The sequence below is a fragment of the Hermetia illucens genome, chromosome 6 (assembly GCF_905115235.1).
Source record: "Hermetia illucens chromosome 6, iHerIll2.2.curated.20191125, whole genome shotgun sequence".
NCBI classification, from domain to species: domain Eukaryota; kingdom Metazoa; phylum Arthropoda; class Insecta; order Diptera; family Stratiomyidae; genus Hermetia; species Hermetia illucens.
In genome coordinates, this window is record NC_051854.1 from 8,143,567 (window position 1) to 8,161,918 (window position 18,352).

The 18,352-nt window shown below is 41.4% G+C and overlaps 1 protein-coding gene across 1 annotated transcript; it reads right to left on the reverse strand.

Moving 5' to 3' along the window:
* Positions 1-1,007: 1,007 nt before the first annotated feature.
* Positions 1,008-18,324, reverse strand: LOC119659666 (WD and tetratricopeptide repeats protein 1). The gene is made up of 12 exons (XM_038067887.1): positions 17,721-18,324; positions 7,643-7,790; positions 7,382-7,572; positions 7,179-7,286; positions 6,835-7,120; positions 6,666-6,770; positions 6,478-6,605; positions 2,149-2,368; positions 2,028-2,087; positions 1,850-1,965; positions 1,620-1,788; positions 1,008-1,553 (listed from the first exon to the last, which is right to left on the reverse strand). The coding sequence occupies exons 1-12, from the start codon at positions 17,918-17,920 to the stop codon at positions 1,431-1,433; spliced, it is 1,854 nt and encodes a 617-aa protein (XP_037923815.1). The 5' UTR covers positions 17,921-18,324; the 3' UTR covers positions 1,008-1,430.
* Positions 18,325-18,352: the final 28 nt, after the last annotated feature.

An 18,352-nucleotide genomic window follows, 5' to 3' on the forward strand; every position in this document is an offset into this window, starting at 1 on the left:
GGTAACGGATACCCGGACTATGTCCAAATTTCAAACAACATCATCGTCGAATCGCTATGGTCTTATTTTGACAGGAAGGCCCAGGAGAGTTTCTCGCATGCGGCTGTTTGTAGAGCAATTTGCGAACTGTCTCCACCTTACTTGAAGGATCGATCTTTCAGTCCTCTGAGTTAGTTGAAATTGGACCAGAAGCGTATCGATGAATGGAAGTCCAAAGTAACGCACAGTAAACACGTGAATTGTGTATTTCAGCCATTTGTCAATCTCCATTGGTCGAAAGGATAGCTGTGCGTTGATGAGCTGAGACTGAGTAATCGCTACCCGCCACATTGCTTACAAATAACTCATAATGAAAGGGTGGTTATAGAACAACTAGTGCAAAATGTGATCGGGCAATTGACAAGGAATTTCCATAGTTTGGTCATTCAGTTACAGGAGATGCTACCTATATGGTAAGAAACTTGCAATCTACACCAATCATTCGTCGATTAAATATATAAATGCAAAACACAAAGACCTTTCACACTCGAGCCAACTTGCAAAACTTATATTTTGGAACCTCATCGCCACCTACCCTTACCTTACAATATCCACTATTCATTCCATGTCACTATTTTGTACAGAAATTTCCATTCGAGACGCAGTATTTTACTGCAATGTACCTTAGAGATGCATGGGTGTTAGAGTCTACCATCAGGCGCAGTGTGTTGTCGACCGATGGTCCTGATTGTCCATGTAGCTCACTTTAGAAGAGCATGTCACCAGGCCGAAGTTCTCCGAGGCACCGCTTCATTTACTATGTACATTCCAAATGCCCTGCAAATATTTCTGATTGCCTCCACTGCGGACGTGGACGTTCTTAACTTCCTTCAATGCTTTTTTCTCTTCCCCCCTACAACCATAATGACATCTTGATCAACTAGCTTGACGTCATTGTAAAATCCAGCATTTTATCTTCAACAACCCAATAAATGTAAGCGTCCATTTTCCAATGACTAAACAACACGTTCCATCATAAAAGATTCAAACAGTGAATTTCCTTTTATTATCACTCGACCAAACAATTTGAAATTACATCAAAAAAGTCCCAGGGTACCAAGTGAATTTGGACAGGAAAGAATATATTCACTAAATTATCTTCCATTTAATCACAATTAACATTATTATGGGACATAGTCGCTTAGAAACAATCAAATTTTCAAGAAGTATCTATTTTTCAATATCTTCCGTTATATATATTATATATAGGTTGTTAGCAAAAAATATTTGGAAATATCATTTTTCATTTTTATTACTACATTCATTAAAACGCGTATGTGTTTATCTGTGAGACTCATGAAACAAATAGACTTAGAGAACTTAATATTAAAGCAAGAGTGGTTCATTGCTCTTCTTACAGTTGCATAACAGTTTCTACTCGAAATCTTTAACTAGCTGCTTCGACAGTACGTGCTTGGAGCGTTTATATCGAACGGATCACTCTTCATTTTCTTTTGATTTAAGTCGATCGTTCCCTCGATATACTGGACGCGATTACTTCGTTCCTCGTTAATCTGTTTCGCGAAAAAAATAATCGTAAAATCGTGAAAGGTGTAAAGCTTTCAGGGAATCATTCTTACCCGAGCAAGTGGACTCCATATTTTGATTTCATGATCGATTCCACTTGTTGCTAGAAGGCATGTCGTTGGATGAGGCTGTACACAGTTGACAATCGCCATATCACCTTTGTATATACTTTTTATCATATTTGTCGGACGCTCCCATATGAAGAAATTACAATCATCGGACCTGGAGCGAACAAAAGTATGCGGTCAACACGTTATGTATTTATAAACTTTAAACTTGTTACCCAGCCACAATGTATTTGCTGTCATTTCCGAAAAACGTTGCTTCTTTGATGTCTGTGGTTGTATTGCAATGTCCAATAAATCGTTCTTTGTAGTCTTTGGCTTTGGATCTTAACTCCTGCAGATTGAAATTCATTAAAAACACCTTCTGCGAGCGCTATGTATCCTCGATAAACTTACCTCTTCAGTTTTTGAAAGGTCCAAGAGGGTGAAAGAGTCAGATTGCTCATTTTTCTTGTTCTGTAATCCAAAAGAAAAACTATTTATTGAGTTACCCCATTTTGTAGAACAGAAATTTTACCTCTGCCGACATTTGAATTTCCTTTCGTAACACTAGCACTCCATGATTATTGGCATAATTCGGAAAACGAGCAATTAGCTCTTTCAAGCACATTTCAGCTTCTTGGATTCTCCCCAAATCATGTAAGGCGCGTGCTAACCGAAAGTGAGCTTTGATATAAGATGGATCAAGTTTTAAGGCTATATGGCAATCACGTAAGGCAGCGTAAACATCACCGTACCTGAATAAAATTAAGAATAAAGATTAATAAAATCAGTAAATCAATAAAAACTCTGCCGTAGTCAGTAACAAGCCCGGTTGTGAAAGGAGGAGGGATGGATAGCTTCAGTCTGAATAGGTGTACACCACCAGGTTTAAAGTGCGGGAACTTTACAGCCTTGCAGATTACTTACTAAGGAAGCTATCATCACCCCTGGTTAGGTATAAAATGCAAACCCAAAAATGAGGAGAGGGAGGAGTTTAAAGTCCGGTACGGATAACCGGCGAGAGTTGTCTGACTTGGCGACTGGGTCGGGCTGCGTAATGGGACAGCACGCCGTCGAAACCGCTAATCGTGGGGCGGTTCGGCGTCTAGGCGCCACGAAGACCAGGAGCATGGCTCCGCCTGTCGCAGCTGTTTTGCCACAATCTGTGGCGACCACTTCAACAAGCTCGCGTAGGTAGCAGTTGAAGTGAACTGAACCTCTTATCATCCGCTTTTACCACGAAATAACGATGGCGCAGGTACAACATCTTACCGCCTCTTGCTGCACCAGAGATTCATCTGGCATTTCCCGCAATGCACGGATGTGACTGAGCAGGGAATCGCAGATCAGTACCGCTTCATTACTCGTAGCGACACAATCCCGGCCATAATCGGGACGTGTTTCACTTGAGAACATCGCGGAAATTGATGACCAAGAGTCGATAGGGGACGAGGTGGCGGCATCAATAACACCACGGCGCACTGTAGGCAACAGTTTTAATACTTGCTGAAGGATTTTCCTTCACCATCCGGCAGAAGTCTTCGCTGGAGTTCGGGATGAATTCCAAAGAGCGTGTACAGAATTCTCGGAAATAGATACTTAGCATAGACCAGGTACTCCCAGGCTTTATGCATCTCTAGCAACTCCGAGAAATCTATCTTAAATCAATGATAAGATTGCATATCGACTATGTGCTTAGTTCGCATTATTGGTTTGAGTGACCGAAGAGATCCACCATGGTAAATTCGTCCGGAACGTCGACGTGACTCACTAAGGCAGGACATTGCTAGGCTGGCTCAAATTAGCTCTGGCAATATCAGGAGAGGATGAAGAATAAATTGCAGAGGATATACCGGAACTATGCCTTCCCCAGTGACACATTTGCAGTTGATATTCTGGACACACTAAAGCAGAAACTTTCTGTTGTATGCGAGGAGCAGATGGGCTGCTGAGTTGTGTCAAGGGGTCGCAAAGAGCAACTCATTATCGACTCGGTAGCTGTAGGAAAAGTAACTGGAGGCCAAAAAAATCTCTTTAGTTGCTATATCGATTAAGCCCAGGGCTTTTGAAAGCGTCCCGCACACCTGGCCAATTTATGTTCTACGTTTGTATGGCATTGATCTGAAACTAATAAAGTTTTTGGGCGCACAGTCATGGAAAAGTTGCATACCGTCTTATCAGTGCGCTCATCTGAGGGTACCAATGCTTAAGAGTCTATTCATATACGGAGGTGCATCTTACAGGGGGATTCGTTGAGTCCCCTTTGGTTTTGCATCGAACTGAACCCCCTTTCACGGCAATTGAATGATGCTAAAGGGCATAGTTTTGCATTCAAATATGGCCTACCTGCTGAGTCCGAACTGACACACTTGATGTACTTAGATGACATCAAACTGTGTGCTGCTACTGATGACCACCTTAGGAAGTCTGTTGCGAATAGCAAATAGGTTTGCCGTGATATTCGAATGGAATTGGATTGGACAAGTGTCGACTCCAAGCCATCAGCAAAGGTCATCACGAGACGCATGCCGGACATAGCATTGGTGACCTCCACATCCAGGCTATGACCGAGACACACTTCTACAAGTATCTAGGAATTCTGCAAGGAAGCCAATCTCGAGTTGGTGATCTGAAGGATGCTCTGATGTCCGAATTCCTACGACATGTAAAGCTGGTAATGAAATCGGATTTTTCGGGAAAGCATAAGATAAGCGCATTGAATGTATTCGGAATATTGCTGTGGACGAAGACCGATTTGGAAAACATCCAGCGACGGATATGGACTACTATGTCCAAATTCCGAATGCATCACCCAAATTTTTCCGTGGAGCGAATGAACTTGCCTTGTGACATCGGAGGCAGGGGCGTGGTTGACGTGGTGGCACCACCCCCTAAGCGAGTCCCTTGCAGGCAGCTATTTCTCAGCCAAACTGTGAGCTCTCCAGTTAACTTGAAGGATCTATCTACCAATGCTCTGAGTGGGGTGGAGTCAGATCAGAATGCGGATCAATGAATGGAAGTCGAAGGGGTAAACGCGTGAGTTATTATTTTATTTTTTCCTGTTATCGGTTACGTTCTTCATGTTGCCTTGTCCAAAGGACCTGGAGGCGTTTAGTGGACAATGACATCTCTTTTCAAACCCCTAAACTACGCTTGGCCAAATGGGTCTGGATTTTAAAAGAGAGGAAAGTAGAGTTCCATTGAAAATAAATACTAAGAAAACCAAAATTCTCAGTCGCAACGCACTCTCTCTTTCTGTCTTAATTGCAGAACATCGAAGGCGTCGATCAATTTTTATATCTAGGAAGCGTGGTTTCTCCTGGCAGTAACACTGAACTGGATGTTGCCCGACGCATTAACAGCGCTAGATCCGCCTTCGCTACCTTGTCTAAAATCTATTTTAACAACAAGATCAAGTTGAGACTGTTCTGTGTTAATGTTATTTTTACGTTGCTATGTGGGAGTAGTGATCATCACTGCTACTTGAAACCTCCAAGCCTCTGTTAAAACCTTCCTGTGTCGTATGGTGTTAGCCGGACACTATCTCTAATGAAGAACTTGGTTGGCACACTCGTACGCAATGTGATCCGAAACCAGATCACACATTAAGGAGGGGCGCAAATTGCATCGCTGGCTACGGTATGCATCGGAGCACTTGCACATCTCAAGAGCGGAAGCACATTTCAGCGAATCACAAGCGATGATTGACGCGCTATACCCCGCGGAGTAAATGTCAATCATAACATATACATTATTGGACGTGCTGGCTAAGGCCTTCAGTGCCAAGCTTATAATATCTTTAACCGGAAAACCATATTTATTTACTATTTCAAACGGCTAAGTGGTGGTTGGATTCCGCTTCTACAGCGAGCTGTAATTTATCATGGCTTGAGTTGAACTCGCTATCTTTCAAGGACAGTATTCCTTGAATAGGGGATTCGAAGTTGCGGAGGGGAGTGAGAAACCTTCAGGCACTCCCTTTGTGATTGTCCAGCTCTAACTAGAGCCATTCTGCGGACACTTCGTAAACAATTCTTTGGGGCTCTCAAAAAGATATCTAGGGGCAGAGTGGAAGAGTTACTATCCTTCGTAAATGCTACGGGTTGGCTGTGAAGATATTAATCTACTGGACTCTGCACACACCCCAATATAAGAATGAGGGTGGGTCCTAGTAGAAAAATTACCTCTACTTGTTTCTGCGATGGCATTTTGAGGGTGGTAGGAAGGTAAGTGACCAACACATCAACGAATCAAACTATAAAATGAATTAAACAACAAATAAGACTATTTGGCAGTAGGACAATGTGGTACATGGATGTACTTGGACGACACCAAAAGATACTCTACTGGATTAGAAATACAAATATTGGGATATTTATTGTGTCTGCCAATTAACTTATTTGCAAATACAGGTACAACATTACCATGCTAGTACCACAATACAATACTATCTCGTCGAGTCATGAACCTTCACCAAATAACTTAAGATTTGGAAAAGCAAAGCAGCAAGCAAGGAAATCGACGTCCTTAATCCAACAGATCAGATAATAGAAACTACTATCTCAAGACGGGAAAGTGGGTAGAGATTCATGGTGCATAGCGGTGAGGAAGAGCGCAAGCTTATAACAACCAGATATAGTTGCACAAAACATCATTTAACTGCAAAAATATCACGGAGTCGAAATTGTTTTGTTATATGGGGCAGCTAGCAAGTTCATAGCGACATCGATGGCCGAGAGAAGTAACTGCCCCATAATCTCTAAAATGTGTGGAGAGGATACATCTATCTATCTAATATAGTATATTTCGAATACTTAATTTGTCCCTTTTAAGCATAGTGAAAAGTATCAAAACAGTTACTTACCATAACCTCCTCATCAGCGCCGTTGCCCGATTCAAATATAATATTGGACAATCTGGCGCCATTTGAATTGCTTGTGTGTATTGATCAATGGCCATTAAATATTTTTCATTTTCCAAGAAGTCGTTGCCCTGTAAAAAGACCGAGACCTATAAAATTCGTCCCTAGTACAATTGAATTAACACTCATACCCTTTTCTTATAAATTTCAACATGTTCCGGCAACTTTCGTTTCGTTCTTGACGGTTCCGCAGTCGATTCGTCAGTAGGTTTCCGATACTCTGGTAAATCAAGAAACTATAAAAGAAAGGTTAACCAACTTCATTTCACCCCAGAGATAATCAACTAGAAATTCACTCACAACTGGTTGTTGAGCGTTATCAATATCATACAAGTAAATGTGTTCAGCACCCATGTTTACTAGCAATTCATTTCCATCTGAATTAAATGTTAGATACGTTATGGCTTTACTATCATAGCTACTGAATGTTGTATTTCGACTAAAATGTCCTGGACAGAAATATGTCACACAATCTTTAGGTAATTCACGAGATGATTTGGACGTTTCAACTTTTTCAAGTTTGATTTTTCGTCTGTCGTATAATCGGGCGTATGCATCACTTGCGCCGACAGCTAACAGCTCAGGTCTACAGGTAAAATAAATATTTGTTCTAGGCAAATTGTTAAGAGAAGTAGATTGCAAACCTCCTGGGGTTTATAGCAATACATTTTCCCTCCAAATAGTTTCCTAAATTGATAAGCAGCACTTTATCATCGGACCGACATTTATGATGCTCTCTAATGTCGAATTGTCTGAAATTAAATTTAAAATAAAATAAGGTAAGCAATTAATAAAGAAACAATTGAAAATCACCCTCCAGGATGTCCCAAAATTGTTCAATACTTACAAAACATTGCCATCCTCTCCTACTGACCAAAATATAAACGGTGTTTCAACTGCAGTTGCGAGCCTTTTCACTCTAAGTCGATGGCATATGCAATTCCAGATTGGATCGCTGTTACGATTTAAATCAAAAACAAATATGCATTTATCACCGGCACCAGTGGCCATTATGGAATTTCCACTTTTCGGTAAAAACTGAGTAGAAAGAAACGTTCAATCGCAAATAGATATAAATATATAATTTGCTTTCTGAATTGATACTTACTTTAACTGAAAATATATTTCCGGTGTGTGGAGTTTTTAAATCTTCTATGCATTTTCCACTATATACAGGGGACACCTCATTTAAAGATTTTCGTCGAAATGGATCCCAAATCATTACATGAAAATCATCTGAACCGGATGCTAAATATCTGGAAAATTAGTTAATGGTTATAGTGATTGTTGTCGGTACAATATGAATAAGAATTAGCGAAAAATAGAAAGGTCAAGAAGTGGGAAGTTGTGCTTTGGTGAAGAAATATCATTTGAATATCACTTGCCTAAGGGGCAATCTGACAGATAGTGTGGTCTGCAATAAACTTAACTCAACCATGATCTTGAACTCCTATGTTTTATCATGTTTCATATTCTAGAAGAGGTATCACCGAAATGTGAAGGTAGGAAATGGAGGAAACATAGACTCTCGAATCGTCAAGGCAACAAATGATTTGAAGATTTCTGAACTATGTATTATCTATGAAGATGTCCTAGAAAGCATTTATCCAGCAACCTGACTATTTCCGACCAAATAATCTGAACATGTTGTTGATGGTATTAATTGTGACCACAACGAAACTCAAGCATAGCTTCAGCTTCAATCTATATATGGTTACTATTCACCCCTTGGTATAGGATAGGGGATCAATCACACTTACTTTCCATCGTACCCGCTCCGCTTCAGCTCCCTCCGGGACTTCCCGAGGCGCCCGTATTTATCCCCTACTGCAATAAAGCAATAAAGCGTCACTGCATTTCCAGATTTTAGACAAGGCAGCGAAAGCGCATCTAGTGCTGTTAAAGCGTTTGGCGGCGGCCAATTTGGTGCTACTGCCGGCAGAAAACTCTTCGCAAATATACAAATTTATCAACGATCTACCCAACAAAGCAGAGTGCGGCGATCGTTCAGACTGAAAACCTTGGTTTTATTGGTGTTTACCTTCAGTCCAACTCTGCTTGCCTCTCCATCAAAATCCATTGATTTCACCATGACTCAGCGAAAGAGCAACAAAGGGTCATCAGCGTAGTCAAAATGTTACATCATTCCATTAAACGTCTCCACGTCCTCCGGAAAAAGCAACATGAAGAACGTTAACGATGCAACCCTCGCGGACTCCTCCGAGATTGTACCTAGATGCAGCGCGTGACATTTTACGCCATCATATGTCGCTCTAATAATATCCATTAGTTTCTTCGGAATGCCACAACTGCGCAAAGGACGCCAGATACACCACACACACACAAAATCGAAGGAGAGTAGATGAATCGTAGCTCTAAACTCCGCATACTGTTCCAAAATGTGGCCAATGCAACTGTCCTTTGATGCGTTCCAGGGTTATTTTAGCAATGATCTTTGCTATAGCAAGGAGCACACAAATAACCCTCCAATTGTCACACTCAAAATGGGTGTCCTTCTTTAGAATCTTCCCTTCTTCCGCTCTCTGGGAAAGATCTTAAATTCCCAAGCTTCCCGTACGGGTAGAAGTAACAGTCAAACATTTTATCAATGAATTAGTAAAACTCTTTAACAAATGAAGTTTGCATACTGGGAGATCTAAGTCAATGGATTGAATGCGACATCTTAAAAACCTTAGGTAGTGAAATCAACCTTAGGTAATGAAATGAATCGAACGTGAAAGAGTCAACTCCTTAAACTGATGTTTACAATAGATATCAGTTTTGCGAAAATGGAGAGTGGTACGTGGAAGAAGACTATATGCAGGAGATTCAATTCCCAGCGCTTTTAAAATTTTATGGCGACGGAAAGTCATTGACGAACCAATGACGGCCATAGAAACCTCTGGGGTAGCGCTCGTCCGCCTGACATACAGTGGTGCTGAAGATAAATGAAATGTAACAACGTGACAGTTCAGAGACCTATTCTGTTTGAGGTTTTCAAGTATAAACTCTCCACTGGACATCAGTTCACAAACAGCTACCTGAACAACGGCATATATATAATCTGCTTGAATCAGCAGGCAAAGGACTGATTGCAGGACAGAATAGCGTTTGCCACATCTTGGGATATTGCCATTGTTCGGATCGATTGGGTCAAGATAAACAAGGTAGTAATCTAGATAACGAGTATGGTCATATTTGATACAAACGGTTCAGAAAAGCAACTAGCCAACAGAAAAAACCAAAACCTTGACCTAAAAAGCCAAAAATGGTTGTCAGGAACTGGAAATGTTATCTGTGAAAGCCACAAGAGACTGGGAAACCAAAAAGCTAATCCATTGAAGAATCGATGAAAAAGAAGTAGGCGTTAATAATAATCGTTGGCGCAACAATCCATATTGGATCAGGGCCATGAAATGTGTTACAGTACTCCATTCAAGACCGTAACGGTACACTAAGTACACTGTTGAAGGCAATGTGTTTAGCCTTGCGCTCGCCCAAGATTATTACCCCGATTTGACTCAGGTACTCATTCACAGTTGAGTCGATTGGTACGATAGCAAACCCCTCTGCTACCAGTGAAATTTGAACTCCGATTCTCCACTGCGACAGCGCAGCGCTCTAACCAGTTGAGCGATCCGGACACGGTGGGTAGACGATAGGCATAGAAAATTCAAGCTACAGAACGGACGCCGAAACAGAATGCTCGAAGCCTTGGAACTGAATTAAATCAGAATGAGGACACTGATATGTCTAATAACCGACCAATATCATCTACGAATGCATCTGCATACGATGGGTGGTTATGTTCAAGAAATCTCGAATGAATCTAGTTGAATATCCCTCCTAACCCTAGCGGACTTTGATAGAACATGCAATAAGCCGACAGATTCCATTACGAGGTTGCAAATACTGATTCAATATAAGTTCCACCCATTCATCTATGACAACGGATGGAGCACATCGTCAAAGCCAGCAAAACTATGTCGACCTGGTTAGTGAGACATGCTTTGCCCAATAGTTTTCAACAGCTCTATCAAGAACAAAACCTTGCATTGAACAGAAACTTCCAACTATTTGATTCCCAAGAAATCATTAATTAAAAAATTCCATTATCAAATGTAATCGTTTTCCACAAATATTCCATGGTATAACATCTACATCATTTTGTAGCACCTAATTTAGACAATATGAAGCTTGGTTTCGTGACTATCAACACGTTAATAATACAATAAAAGTTAGTGCACGACTTAGTGTCGAATTCTTCAATTTAAAGAAAAGTAAAATGTTGATTAACTTCTATTTCATAAAGGAGGAGTGGCTTGTATTAGTGATGCATTCGTTAAACTTCTTATTGCATTTTCATGCCGCAGGTATTCAACTTGGATTAGCTCCGAAAATCCCCCCTAATTATCCCGTATTATTATATATTACAAGGGGATTCATTTATATTACTTTGTTGTCGAGTTTCAAGAAGATATTATGCCCTCAAAAACATATTTCACCTTCTCTACGCTTTTACTGTATTTTCGTTTGATAAGGGAAGAATCAATTCATCATTAATATCAATCCCGAATTGACTTAACCTCTTTACTGTTAAACTAATCAGTCAATAATTCAATTAAATCTTCAAACAAAATTCAATAAATGAACTAAATTTCAAAAAACAGTCAACTGCAATCAAACGACGCATCTAAGTATATTTTTAGAAAGCAGATAATGACATATAGCAACAGATAATGGAAAAAGATAATGCAAATAAGCTGATAACTTTGGTTAGATTGTATAATTCAAACTTTTCTTAGAGAATAGATAATAGAAATAGCAATAGCAATAGATGGTGAGAATTATTTTTTTTTCAATATGAGAGAGACCTGAGTCCATATCCACGTTACGACCAACGGGACAGTGAGAATTAGTACTAAGTAAACTGCTTTTCACAAGAGATTATATTGACGACTTTCTTATTGTGTCTGATGAGCAGGAACATCATTTGCGCCACCTGTGGTAACTTTCTAAACCCAAGGTGCATATCAAGACGAAGAAATTGCTGAAGAGTCCCAGATGTCCTAACCGAACTATGCTTTATCGAAGGAAAGTTTTTAACCGACTCGACAAAAATTGTGGTAATGAAGGACTTCTCCAAGCCGATACCACAGCGAAGCTTCGTCGTTTTTTTTTTTTTGGGTGTTACTAACTACTTCAGGCGCTGTCTATAACACGCCGTCAGATTTCAAAGTACATTTTACAACTTCTTCAAAGGCATCTCCAATACAGCTAACCTTAAATTTTACAAAGAAAGTCCCCATCACAGCCGGCACTAATTTCGTTCGTCGTAGAGCGCTGCTTACATTCACCCTTTCAAGAAAACGATCAAGTGGCCAAAGGGAAATGTATTCTTCAGCAAGAAACAATCCTAGATAAGAACAAGTGCAGTGTTACGAAAATTCGGGCATATTTTCCAAAATTACTTGAACAAATGTGTAAAATGTACTAATACCCGTTCGTGTGGGAAATATCTAACATTCACGACGGAAGGGCCGCCTTGCTGCAATTGGTGTCTACAAGAAGAATTTATAAAATGAATATCGAACTTCTGGAGTCAAGCAAGCCAGCGCAGTCCAAGCTCCACCATTTCAATTAAAATTCAGGTAATAAATGTTCGATGACTTCCTCAACTGAAGCGATATCACAAATAATCGAAGTAGTAATGAGTGGGATGATCTTACCCGATATACCCCCAAGACGTGCTAATCAGTCCACGCTTCGACTGTCTAAGACACCCAGATCTCTCTCTGCGCAGTTATATAAAACAATGTTAGGCATGTCCGACCATTTTGCAGATCAACCCATACTGCCCTTCTCCCCACAACTGCAAACACAAATACTCAGAACGGTCAGATCATTCGCCATACTAACTTGGAAATATAAAAATATTAAATTGACCACGCGAATACGGCCTCAAACAGCCGCAGGAATCATGATACACTTGAAAATCAGAAAGAAATCCCGTGACTTCGTTCTTATAACAACACGAAACCTATCTGCAGTGACGCAAGAAATTTGCAAGTACTAGCGAAATATTTTGAGCATCAGTTCAATAGTCCTCCGCCCGCAACTACCCGGCTATCATGGCAATCAAAGCCTTCATATCGAAAAATACAGACAAAGTAGCAACCTTTTTTAACTTCGAACCCACCCAAAATATAAGAAACAATCGCCAAATAACAATGATTCCGAAAGAAGGTAAAGATCCCACCCTTGATACGCTTTATAGGCCAAGAAGTCTCTCACTATCAAAGCTATTCGAGAATTTCCTACTATCCAAGTAACAACAACACTTGAACGAACATAAAATTATTATTATTGCTACTCAAAATACTCAGTATACTGGCAGCCAGTATACCCCCGGCACTGAAAAAGGGAACAAGTTGTTAACGAAATATCGATATATGTCGAATAAAAAATTACTACAAGCGGCGGAGACGCTGTTAAATTTCAATTCCTAAAAACTTTTTGCTAGAAATACCGCGAACACGCATTGATTATAATTATGAATCCCTTTCCAATAATATATTAAATATAAAAAGACCCTCCGGCGGAGACTATTTAGAAACAGATATTCTCCTAGATGAAATCCGATCCCTAAACAGGACAATCCATGTGAGGGTTTTGATCCTCTATCGCCTCGTTCACACTGAGCTGAACCTTGCCACATATAAGGTGCCCCACCTGGGAAAAACTTCCCAACAATATGCCATTCTACCCTAAAACATCTCCCCGCTCCCGATCCCGACACACCGATCCCATTTCATTGGCTACCGACTAGGTTTAAAGAACTAGGAGGGCTACCCACTGTAAAAACCATCAACAATAGCGAAGATCTCATCAGGAAACTAAAGAGTGCGGGGTTCACAGCACCGGCTGAACAACGTCATTCGACGTGAAGGTCTTGCTACTAAGGACATTTTGGGTTGTATAAAATTGTAACCCTTCTTACTGGTTGGTGTCTCTTTTTTCATGTTCCGAAAACTTCATTCAAAGGCTTTAAGGCAGCTTCAGTCCGGATGACAAAGCAACCAACATAACCGCCTGGAGCCAATTTTAATAAGTTCATTTTCTCAACATTCATGGTTTTGACATCTGGGATGTTACCTCGACCAGCACTGAATCGGTGGCGAGTTGTACACCTTCTCAATATCGGCTCATGCGATAACAGCTTGCTTGGTCTTCTGCGGCTTTTGCACTTGCCCGTGGTCCTCGGACTATATAAAGTCTGGCATGGCAGAGGTTGCGAGGGCCGAAACAAAACGTAGGTTAATGTTGATCTTCCTATGCCACCTTCTCCAAAGGTTAGTTGGAACGAACATTAGGTCACCACGGCACGTGTTGCCGAAAACATTCTGGCTGGAAAGGTGAGTACTGCCACCACAAACACGATCGACTGTACAACTGGTACTTCATGATTCAGCAGGGATTTGGTAACCTGCACCAACTGATTAACTTCATTCATGCTGTCTGGGTGAATTGGAACGTTGAAAACTGTTGGGAAGCAGACGCTCGTATCCTGGCTAGGCTCATTTTATAATAATAATAATCGTTGGCGCAACAATCCATATTGGATCATGGCCTTGAAGTGTGTTAGAGCACTTCATTCAAGACCGATTTTACTCAGGTATTCATTCACAGCACCACTTACACAGGCCCTCATCGCGTTGAACAGATAACTTTCATCATCGACTTCAACAGGAAGGTAAAAGTCGTATCCTACAAACTATTGAAGCCTCCTTACCTAGGCAAAGCAGTGGCTGATCAACTTGACCAGAGCAATGAAAGCAATTGGGATGGGACCACAATCTACCAACAAATCTGCAAAGCAGTAGAGGTGTGCTCATTTTTATTATCATTATTCATTTCATCAATCCGAACACCGAAGTAGCTTCAACATCCGCATAAAAAAAAACTAGTCGAGTTTGACTGGTGGAAGGTACCACCCTCAAGAAATACGCTTCAATCATTTCCGTCATTTTTAATCATCAACGAGTACCTCTACAACGCCCACTTTACCGCCGACTAGTAGACTGATAGCATTGTCCCGATTTAAAAACAAACCAAAACCTTTTCAATCCCAATAGCTACAGACCTATCCCGGTCCTATTTTCTCCGCCAAAATCTTCGAGCGACTGCTAAATCCCACATAGACAAGTTCAGGGATACCAACAGCTCAATTCCCAACTTTCGATTTGCCAACAGACCTAAACATTTAGTTGAGCACGCCAGTCCTTTCTGCCATCTTCTTCTCCTTGTTCACTGCCGACCGCCTTGAATTTTTGTTTAAACAGTAATCATCAGTAAAGCACTGAGCTGTGCAACTGGTGCCCTCAGATCGCTGTGCCCTATCATCAAATACAACATCCCGACTCCCCAGAAAGTTAAGCTCTTTTGCTACAAACAGCTTATCCGATCCCTGTTCATTTCCGGCTTCATTTTCACGGCCAAGTAAGTGGAAAAGTGCTATGAGTTCAATATTGATGTGCATCAACTCTTCGTCGACTTCCTTCAAGCGTATGGTAGCATCAAACGAGAAGTACTATATGGTATCATGCGTATGTCCCGTCTACCAGAAAAATGTACGAATGACCGAACTGACGATGGCTAAGACTGAATCCCAGCTAAAGGTACTTGGCAAGCTAACGCAATGCTTCGAAACGAACTGCGGATTAAAGCCAGGAAATGGACTCCACCCATGCTTTTTAACATAGCCCTTGAATGTGTTATCCGCAAACTGGAGGCACCACGGGAACATTACTTTACAAATCTTCGCAAATAGTGGGATTCGCTGACAGCAAAAACATGATGGAAATTCCAATTTCAGACGCCAAGGAAGTATTCCTACTACTAAATGAAGGAGTGCAAGAAGTCGACATAAGGATTAATTAAAATAAAATTCATGACCCAGTCAAGAAGCCAGGCGCCAATACGACAGAACCTGACAAGGGGCGACTTTAATTTTGAAAACGTGGATAAGTTTGGGTATGTAGGAGTAAACATAGCGAAGGATGGCAATGAAAAGGACGAAGTTCAGTAACGAACAATGATGGCCAACAAATCATACAACTCAATCCTACGGATAATGAAAAGTAAAAGGGTGCATCTGCAAGACCATAATACAACCTGTGCTACTGCAGGCGTTAGAGTCCACGTTTCACAGCCATCCATCGACACGTTCGAACGTAAAGTCCTACGTCGAATTCTTGGAACGGTAAAAGATGGAACTGACTGGCGAATTAGATATAACCATGTGTTGTACCAGCTCTATGACGGCCCAGCAGCATTGGTGGCGGTAAAGCTAAAATTGCAGTGTGCCGGACACGTCGAACGGCTGGACGACAAGCGAGTATCTAATAAGGTATTTAAATACACACCGGAAGGACGCCGCCCAGTGCGAAAGCCCCGCAAACGGTGGGAGGACTCAGTGGACGAAATTTTTCAACTGGAGGACGCGATCGAAGGATCGAGATGGCTGGAGAAAGTCTACTCTGGAGGCTAAAGGCCGATTTGGCCTGTCGCGCCATTGATGATGAAGAAGAGACAAATTCGTTTTGGAGATTTTGGGTCGTGGAAGATTGTAACCATTCCTCTTTGTTGATGCCTCTTTCCATGTTCCGAAAAGCTCATTGAGACGCTTGAAGGTAGCTTCAGTCCAGATGACAAATCGACAATCATGACCTCATGATCTCGACACCTGGGGTGGTATTTAGGCACCACGACACATGATGCCGAAAGCACCCTGGTCGGAATGGTGAGTGCCGCCCCCTCAGGCATGGGAGAAGCATGCGATAGCACAACTGGTGGCCCATGATTCAGCGGAGACTTGTTGACCTGCTTATTCACAGAACCGATGAACTTCATTCACGATATCTAGACGAATTGAATCCTTGAAACCTGTAGGGAGACATTTGCTCGTATTCGTGATGGGTTTGTTTTTCTCGTATTCCGCGGCCAATTAAAGTCGGGGCCTGGACAAAGAAGAACATAAGAACAATTGGAATAGCACCACAATCTACCAACAGATCTGTTCAGTAGCAGAGGTCTCTGGGAATGAATACCCCAGCCCTATTGGAAGCGTGTCACGACGCAAAGATCCAAGGATGTGTAAGATTGTTAACTCCCTTTATGGTATATACGTTGGAGTCATCATTATCCATTCCGCCGAGTTCGAGAATTGAATGAGAAACACAATAAATTGGCACCATCTGCAAATCCCCAGAAAATAAAGTAAAAAGCGATAAATCTTGTCATCTTGTGTTTTTCTGCTTTTGTCATGGTTCATATCCAACTTTGTCGATTCTTCGATTTCTGAAGTCTGAACTGTGACCTTAATATCATCCAATTTTCATGAAAATGCTTTGAGACTTGGCTACTAATTGGATCCAATTCAGAATGAACTGCACTTAATGTTTTCGTCTCCGAAAATTGCCTTCTGCGCAGTACTTTGTTGTCTAAAGATCAATCTATGCATAGGAAGCATCCGTCAATGGTAAATGTTTTCCAACAATCGTCTCACCACCGGATATTCTTTGCTTTTGGAAATATTACCAATAGCAGGAATAGCCAATAGAAGAATAATGTCCCGTGCCCCAGAGTTCAGTTTCTGTTTGAAGTCGAAATGTCTAGTTTCCACTGCAAATGGATAAAATCATGATTCTACCGGACCACTGTCATTAGATAATCGCTGATTCTTAAAGTCATTTACCGTAAAAGGATAAGAAACTTCTGCCGAAGATGTAGACGCTCCAGTATTATAAGATTTTTGAAATTCTCCTTGCAATTGCGTGCCCTTGTCGCCGATAGAATTTAGACCCGTCTGCCTCCATCAAATCAAGGCTGCCTACCTATTTGCCGACAAACATTCAAATCACTCGAATAAGATGAGCAAACCAAAAATTATCATTATTCCCACGTTCGCAAGCGATTATTCGAAGCGCTTGTGACCGCAGCCCCAACCTCACGAACGAAATAATGAAAAAAAAAACAATCTCGTCGGAATTTACGGCAATCGCTCAGCCTATCAGCTGACGTTGACTATCAACCCCGCGAGCTGACAAAGGAAATCGCAAGACAAATCAATGAACGACCCCTGGGCCATGTTATCTCCGCGAATCTGGTCGCCCCAACAATTTTACCTGCCGTCGTCGCTCCACTCGAGACAGTTGACACAGCCATTGTGCCCCTCGAGGATGACTTCCAGCTCGATCCGGTCCATCAGGTGGGGCGCCGTTTGCAGTCGATTTTGCACCTCCAGCTCCACATCGCCGTACTGCCGATCGAGCAGCATTTCCATCGAGTTCATGCTGCTCTTCTTATACTTCCAACTCCGATGCATTTTGTTGGTTTCTGTGTTTCACGCTTGCAGTCCGGAACGTCCCTGAAACAAGTCTCGTTTGCACCGCGGCTACTTGCTAAAACTATCCCCGAAAATTTCCATGAAAACTGATAATTTTGGGCAAATCGTCAACATTTGACGATTAGAAAGGCCCCCGGAACGCGAAAAGCAAAACTTTTTGTCACTATCTCTTGCACACACGGCAATCAATGAAATGTCGAAACGACGCACGACTACTCCTAGTTCGATTGCACGCAGCCGAGCGAATATCAAGTGAGTTTCAAAATTAGCCGACAACTGCGGAGGAATCTGCTCCTCTGCCACGATTTTCGATAAGATAACTGGAGCCAAGTGTAAAAAATGATTGCAGTACAAAAAAAAAGATTTACATGAATGACAGCTCGTAATTTCCAATAAATAATAAATAAAATT

Coding starts and splice junctions, on each gene's coding strand:
- LOC119659666 (XM_038067887.1), bottom strand. CDS start 17,920: ATGCATCGGAGTTGGAAGTATAAGAAGAGCAGCATGAACTCGATGGAA. Junction 7,121..7,178: donor ATTGCTATAAACCCCAGGAG/GTTTGCAATCTA, acceptor TTTTACCTGTAG/ACCTGAGCTGTTAGCTGTCG. Junction 2,369..6,477: donor GCGCTGATGAGGAGGTTATG/GTAAGTAACTGT, acceptor AATTTTATTCAG/GTACGGTGATGTTTACGCTG.